The sequence below is a fragment of the Brassica napus genome, chromosome C6 (genome assembly GCF_020379485.1).
Source record: "Brassica napus cultivar Da-Ae chromosome C6, Da-Ae, whole genome shotgun sequence".
NCBI lineage: Eukaryota > Viridiplantae > Streptophyta > Magnoliopsida > Brassicales > Brassicaceae > Brassica > Brassica napus.
The window spans coordinates 26254953-26263533 of NC_063449.1; the positions used below are offsets into that span (position 1 = coordinate 26254953).

General features: G+C 40.0%; 1 protein-coding gene across 1 annotated transcript; it reads right to left on the reverse strand.

The window, feature by feature from the left end:
• Positions 1-620: 620 nt before the first annotated feature.
• Positions 621-977, reverse strand: LOC125588442 (uncharacterized mitochondrial protein AtMg00820-like). The gene has a single exon (XM_048759780.1). It carries the CDS (start codon positions 975-977, stop codon positions 621-623), a length of 357 nt encoding a protein of 118 aa, XP_048615737.1.
• Between the last annotated feature and the right edge of the window lie 7604 nt (positions 978-8581).

An 8581-nucleotide genomic window follows, 5' to 3' on the forward strand; every position in this document is an offset into this window, starting at 1 on the left:
CAAAGACATTTGATGTTTGAGATATGTTAGCAAATGAGTATTCATCTAGACATAGAGCTTGCTTAGAATTGTGTCTAGGCTTAAGGTTGATAGTTTGATTGATCATTTGCCATCCTTAGTTCGATACTTGATCACCCAAGGTCTAATCCCTATGCCCATGAGTTCTCTTTTCCCTTAGTCAAGAAAGTATCATTCTGTTATTGCTTTCTAGTTTTAGTCATAGCTTAAAACCCATCTAAATCATTGGTTGCACTTAGATTAAGTGAGTACTTGCATTCTCAGTGCTTTGATATCCCTCAGAACTGGTTCGACAATCACTATACTACAACATTTGTCTTAGGAGCCTTGAAAACTCCTAACATCAAAGGATCAGCTGGATTACACCTGAAGCCAAAATCAAGTAGAAAGTTGGTGAATTTGTTGAACCACGCCCTAGGAGTCTGTTTAAGGCCGTATAAAGCCTTATGAAGCTTGCAGACGTGATCAGGGAAGGTTGGATCAACAAACCCCGGTGGTTGTTCTACAAATACTTCTTCTTGCAACTCTCCATGTAAGAATGCGTTCTTTACATCCAACTATCTGATTTTCCAATCTCTGGCCACAGATATGCCTAGAACCACTCATATCGTCGACGTTCGAAAAACTGGACTAAACGTTTCCACAAAATCCACACCTTGCTCCTGATCATACCTATTTGCAACCCATCTAGACTTGAGCTTCAGTACCGTTCCATCAGGATTCAGTTTGATGGTACGGATCCAGCGACTTCCCAAAACATTCATATCAGAACGTCGCGGTACTAAAGACATAGTGTCATTCTTATGTTGAGCATCCATTTCTTCAGTCATCGAGTCCTTCCAACCCTCATGCTTCAGCGCAGCTGTCGTAGTTCGCGGAATCGTTGGTATGACATGACTTGTCACAAGAACATAGCGAGGGTTTGGTTTCCTAATGCCACTTTGAAGACGAGTGGTCATAGGGTGAGATCGTATCACTGTTGGAGTAGGAAGGCGAGAGAACACTGCATCATCAGCGTGTCCTGAAGCTCATACCTCTGATACCTCTGAGTCTTCTGATTCATCAGGTTCCTCTGGTTCCTCTGATTGAGCTTGTGTAGGTGCGATAGGGGACCGAGGAGGAGCATAGGCCGTTGGGAGTTGATGAGATTCAGATGGAGCAGACTGCCAAGCTTGTAGAAGAGGAATGGAGAGCGGCTCAACATAGTTCTTGTAGCGATTTTCAAATGGAAAAATATCTTCATCAAACACCACATGGCGAGATATGTATATTCTGCCAGTAGGTGGGTACAAGCAACGGTAGCCCTTGTACTGAGCATGATACCCCAAGAAGATGCACTGAAGGGAGTGAGGATCAAACTTCTGATTCATATAGGGTTTGAGGCAAGGATAACATGCGGAACCAAACACACGCAAGAAAGAATACTCTAGTTTACGTTTGTGTAACAACTCGAAGGGTGTTTGAAAGTTAACCGCAGAGGAAGGAAGGAGGTTGATCACATAGTTGGCCGTATAAAAGGCTTCAACCCAGTACTTAAAGGGAGTCTTACTTTGAAACATCATTGCAAAGGCCAGTTCAGTGAGATGCCGATGCTTGCGTTCAGCTAAGCCATTCTGTTGAGGAGTTGACGGGCAAGAGATCAGGTGTTGGATCCCTTGGGATGCAAGGTGATTTCGTAGCAGATGACTAGCGAATTCACCACCACCATCGCTTTGAAAGACTTTAATCTTTGTGTTTAGTTGGTTTTCGACTTCTTTTTGAAAGGCAAGAAAGACTTGAAAGAAATCTGATTTGGCTTTAAGTGGAAACAACCATGAAAACCGACTGAAGTCATCCACTAAGATAGCATAATATTTGAATCCTTGTTTAGATACAATAGGTGATGGTCCCCATAGATCACAATGGATTCTATCAAAGGGTGCCACAACATGAGATAAAGAAGAAAAGAAAGGTAACTTGGAGCTTTTCCCCATCTGGCAAGGTTCACAGATGGTAGACATGCTGTTCTTATTCATTGATATTGTCTTGCTGCTCTTGAGATGTTGAAGAACTTGCGAGTTTGCATGAGTTAAGCGTCTGTGCCACACCAGGTCACTAGCCATCACCTGCTTATTGGAGTAAAAGGAAACAAACTCGGAGTTCTTCAAGACATAAAGATTATCGTGAGGAGGTCCTTTGGTCACCACTCTCTGGGTGTTTAGATCAATCACATAGACCCAGTTAGAATCAAAGTAAACTCCACAATGGTAGTCATCACAAAGCTTTGAGATAGACAGCAAAGACTTTTGTATATTTGGACACACCAGAACATCAAGTAATGGAATGTTACCTTGAGGAGAGGTGATGACCGTGGAGCCTACATGAGTTATAGGAAGCTGATTGCCATTGCCCACCATGACTGATTCAGCACCGTGATAAGGAGTTGTGTTCTGCAGACCGGTTGTGGATGCAGTGATGTGAGCAGTGGCACCAGAGTCTGGATGCCATTCTCTACCAGTATCATTGGAGATCTGTAACGCAGCAAGGGCTTTGGGGATGTCATCACTCTGATATGCGACATCAAAGCGATTGTAACACTTCAGAGCAGAGTGACCAGTCCTCCCACAATCTGACACACAGGAGGACCGTTATCATTTGACTGGGACTGGTTCCAGCCAGAAGAGTTGACTTGTTGTGAAAAACCACGCCTTCTTGTGGAATATCCACCACCTCGACCTCAAGTTCCAAACCGGGAAGAGTAACCCCCTCGACCTCGCTGGCTTTGGTTGTTATGTGTGCCCGAGCATTGAGTCTGAAACGCAGTGAATGGAGTAACATCTGCAGGAGTTTCGTAGGACTGAAGACGAGTGTGAAAGCCGGTTACCTCTGAGACAACATCACTGAAGGTTGGTGGTGGGTAACGCAAACATGGAACTCTGTATGACCGTTGAGATGGGGTCGTAATCGCTTGAGAGGCCGTTGAGGAAAGTGAAGATTTTCATCGATTCGTCAACTGGCTTCCCAATGGAGCTGAGTTGATCACAGAGACCACAGAACTCTCGACAGTACACCATGAAGTCTTTACCAGTGTTGAGGAGTTGGAGACGACGCCTGAGATCAAACTCCCTCGCTACTGAGCTTTTGTTGAAGTTGTCAGCCAAGGAGAGCCAAACATCACGCGATGTTTCAAGACCATAAACACACCCAAGAACTTCTTCGGTGAGAGTTCCAAACAACCAAGCTTTAACAAGACCATCCGTACACTTCCATGATTCAAAATCAGGATTTGGGTTCTCGACTTGAACCTCATTGACTACCGCAGCGACCGTAGCTGCTGGAGCTTCGAGTTGACCGGTGTAAAAAACGAGTAACTTTTGACTACTGAGGAGGGCTTCAAACTGAGTCTTCCACAACAGGTAATTGCTCTCGTTGAGCTTGAGATTGACGCAGCTGGAGACATGGAGGTTTGAAGGAAAGGGGTAAGGGTTTTGAGATTCTGCCATGACAGCACCTGTTAAGGTTATCAAAGCTCTGATACCATGTGAAAGATCTTGGATCAGAAATAACTTTCTTATTTCACAAAATTTAGTTACAAAGATTGACACTTTACAACTTATATAGTATTAGGGTTTTACGAAAGCCCTAGAATCCCTAAGGTAATCTATTTACAAGTGGCTTCACTCTGACCGTTTGATTCACACACACAGCGGTCTAAAGGAATTGTGAAGGACCTTTCCACCAGCTGGCTTTGTCTGCTTCAAGACTGTACTACTGCAACTCTGTTTCGAATGGTTTTTGTTTGGCGTGCCTTGACTCGGGCCTTGTTGAGTTGGGCTTGATTTAATACTAAGGTCCATCTTCTGCACTTCTTGCTTCATACTTCGTACAGTTTCAGAATTTGCAGTGTCAATTTGGTGCGAACAGCTCAAGAACTGGATAAAATGGCTGCAAAAGAAAACTACTGTGGAACGATCTTAGTTGATCATTTAAAGGCTCTACTAAGCCTTGGCAAAAAAAAACGGAACCGAACTGAATATTCAAAACAAGAACCGAAGACCCGAACATGAACCGAATATTCAAAACTGGAACCGAATCGAAACCCTCGAATACATGAATGGTTCTTATGTTTCTATATTCGGAATAACTGAACCTGAAAGAACCAAACGGATACCCGAATGTATAAAAATATTAATATATATATATATATATTATATATAACTATATATATTTATAATTTAAAAATCTATTAAAAGTATTGGAAAATATTTGAGATGAAACTAAATTATTATAAAGTATCTAAATTACCAAAAAATATCCAAAAGAATGCGGATATTTTTATCCGAAATATCCAATGTAATCTGAAATATCCAAGATTTTTATCTAAACTATCCTAATTACTCGATATTTTACTCAAATTACCCGAACTACTTGAAATGACCAAACAAATTGGAACCAATAAGAATTGTTTTTTCCGGGTGTTTTCCGGTTCCTAGTTTTATTATCCGAACCGAATCAAACCTGAAAGTACCCGAACCGAATCCAAACCGTAAATAGGTCATATAGTAAATGAATCCTCTAGCTTCTACCCAAAATACCCAACACCCAAACCAAACTGAACCGAACCGATATCCGAAATGCTCAGGCCTAGGCTCTTCTAAGACAAATTTTTTTATTATGTTCAGGAGATTCCTTCTTTAAAATGTAAATCTTTACTGTTTTAATTGTGTTTAGGAAATATGATTTCGGTTATGAAATTTTAAATGTCATCCAACATATCTTCATTTTTTTGTTCGAATAAAAAGTATTTATAGGTGATTCACAACCTAAAGTACAATGTCGATAAATCTTTGATTGATAGACAAAAAAAATTCATAAAAATATATAGGTGAAGTGATACATTTATTTATGAATACAAACCTCTTAAATCATTGAAAGCTGAGAGGTGAAAAGAAAATATAGACAAGTAATGTTATTGAAAGTTGTCTTTTAAATAATTTTCTTTAGCTGGATCTTCCTCCAAAGACTACCTTTTTGATACGTGGAGGATGGAAGATGACAATGTAACTCCCCCAATCAGTGCCTTTTTTTTTTGTCAGCTCCCAATCAATGCCTCTCACATCGAATCCAAACATCTTTCTCTCCATTGACAATTTCTGAAGCAGACTCCTTGTATAGGTGTCGTCAAACCTGGTATAAACTATTTTACTCGGTAATATGATTCTTATTTAACTTAATTACAGGAACAAGTATAAGTAATGTTATTTACCGAGCTTGAAAGAACAAGGAAGGCTGATATCTTTTAACTAGGGACTCAAAAATTCTTTAGCTTCCTCTTACCCTTCATGTATAATGGGGAATGTGACTCCGCTTCACCTCCTCCATTTTTGGTCTCTCTTTCTTGTTTCGCTATAGTGTTGGACACATAGGAGGTGAAACTTTCTATGGAACTGTGGAATTTTATACGATCTAAGTCTTTCGTTGTTTCTCTCAATGGAGAGTCACACAGATATTGCTGAGAGAAGAAGTCCATCAACTCGCCAAGTCGCAGGGGGTTTGGATGAGATTTTGAAGTGACATTGTAAAGTTTGAGTTCTGGTACATTACCACGGCCGTGCTTTGACATAGCTGCTATAGTTGCGTTCACAACCAAATCAACAGGTATCAATTCAAAGTAAGATTGATAATCTCCCAGAAAGTGAGGGATATGGTCTTTTGCATAGGCCAAGATTAAAGGAGCACTCTAATCGGAAAAAAAACCGAAAGTAAAAAAAAAAAACTCTCTCTAAAAAAAGCGACACTTGCTCTGCTCCGGGGGTCGGCTTCTCCGTCGTCACTGGAAGCTTCTCTCTTCCTCCCTCCTGGTTTTTATCTTTGCTCCCGATCCTCTCATCTCTCTCGACTCCAATATGTTTGACGTCTTGGAGGTTGGTTTCGCGGCGGATCCTTAGCTCTGCTCCGGGGAGAGTAACATCCGGCGGTCTGAGACTCCCCTCTGGTAGGTCTATGAGGCGTCCCCGGTTGGGTTGAACGGCGAGTCGGCTTCGATGGTGATGGCGGCGCGTGAGGGTAAGGTTCAGACTCTCTCCTCTGTTCTTCATCGTTCTGTGTTTGCGGCTGTTGCCGTTGTGGAGTGGTCCGGCGACCTCCCTTAAGCTGAGACTTGGAGTCTTGTCTTTGCGATGGGGTTGTGTTTTCAGTTCACTGGAGGTGGAAGTGGTTGCTGTCAGTGCGTTCTCAGTTCTTTTGGTGGTCGTGTGGTTGCGGAAGCATGGGATTTTTGCGTAAGTAGCTAAAGTGTTGTGGGGTTCTTCGTCGTCTATGGCGGACTCATCCTCTTCGTCGGCATGAGAAGCCCTAAACTGAGCATTAAACCACTGGACTAAGACAAATTTTGTAAAGTCTACATATATACTAAATTATATAGGTACCAAAACGAGTAAAGAAATCACTAGCTTCTTCTCCATGTGGCTAATCTCTCTCTCAGTTGCCAATTTCAGAAGTTTCAGTCTTTAGGAAGTTCTATTTTTAATAGTAATGACATTTTAAAATCGCATGAGAGTGTAAAGAGCCAAAAAGATTAGCTCCGGCTATAACACGTAGACAAGAGCGAAGATTAGTTTCTTCGTCTAAAATGGATTAGCATGAACAGAGGCATTATCAAGCCCAAGAAATCGAATACATTTGATCAGGGATCGATCCGCAAATCCGGGAGCAAACCTATTATCGAGAAGAAGTAAAACAATGGTGTAACATGAAAGTAGATATAAATTAGTATATATGTAAATATGACAAAAGTTACTGACCTGATAGTAAAGTGTTTGTTTAATTCACTTGTCTGTGTCTGGAATTGGTTCGGCCCTCCAAGTGACAAAATTTTACTATTTTAGCTAAAACGACGTCGTTTTAACTCTCCCTCGACGTGTCATCTCTGCCTAGACACTGACGCGCTAAAAAATAACGGTTGACTAACCAAACGTTAGTCAGAGTAGTTTTTTTATGAAATTCAAACTCACTATAAGAATTCATTAAATTAGCTACGGGTTGGCAAAGGCATTTCCATAGCCAAATTTTTTACCTACAGATATAGTGACAAAATAATTTTAACTTTGTAGCTAAATATGTGGCTAACTGTACCAATCTGTAGCTATATATACCTATAGACGGATTCCATTGGTGGTCTATAGCTAAATAGCTACACATTGGCCAGAGATAGGTGGTTGCTATAATTTTTCTATTTAGCAACGACTAGCATCAATTTTTTTTTTATATAGCTACGACTTAGCTAAAGAAACATAGTAGCTAAACTCTATAGCTATTTAGCAATAGAGCACTCTGCAGCTATGTCGTTGCTATTAAGCAACAAAACACTTTGTACCCATGCAGTCGCCAATAGCTACAACTAGTTTTCTCACAAAAAATTTCGCTAGCAAGCTACAGAATGGCGACGGATCGGGTTTAGCATCGACGCTGACGCCACGGTTCCAATCCGTAACAATTCGTCGCCTTTTGCATTGTAGCTACAGATTTTTCTTTCTAGCTACGAAAAAATCGGTAGCTATATGATTGATTTATTATAGTGACTATCGTTCAGTTCGGGTATGAAATTCAAATTATTATTCAGTTTGGGTATGAAATCGCACTTACTCAATTTTCAGGTCTAAAAAGGTACGACCGAAATTGTACGAGTTGAAATCGACACTTTTCATTTATCTGACTAAGCATGGTTTAACGGTTGACTAACGATAAGTTAGTCAAGGTAGGATTTCATGTAACGGAGTCAAGTTTGGGTCGAAATTTTTTAAAAAATCTCAGTTCAGGAATAATTTTGCACTTATATTTTGTTTAGGTCTAAAAAGGTACGACGCAAATTGTTGGGGTCTAAAAAGACCCTTTCCCCGAGCGAAGCTAGATAAGTTTCGTTTTTGAATTAGACCATGTTGATCAAAATAATCTTTTAATCGAAACTTGATATTAGACACAAAGTATCTCACATCGGATGTTGGAAGGGATCCTTAGTAATATATAAGATAGATGAGCCACTCCACTTATCACCAAATGGTTTTAGGTTGGAATCTCATCTAGCTTAACATGGTATAAGAGCGTTCACGCAGTCCAACCCGATCCACATCGATCTAGCCCAAAGTTGGTCTATCGATCATTGCCCGGATATTCCGAGATTGACGTTCAAAAAGTCATCATCTCGAGGGGGCATATTAGATACATAGTGTCACACATCAGTAGTTGGAAGGAATCTGTAGTAATATATAAGATATATGGATCACTACTCTTAACACCAATTGATTTTAGGTTGTAAGTCCATCTAGCTTAACACTTGAATTTCCTGTTTTCGGGTTCGAAATAATATATTATTTAAAAAAAAGATTAAAAGAGCACTCATCTTGTTGTATATTAAAAATGTTTGTTGAAACAAATTAAAATCTACTCAGTTTCACTAAGATTGATTTTTTCATATTTTCACACATATTAAAAATACATATAATAAATACATCATATTTTCACAAAGCCTATAAACTCAATTACTTTTCTTAAGATTTCAAATTATTATTATTAAATAATAAAAAAC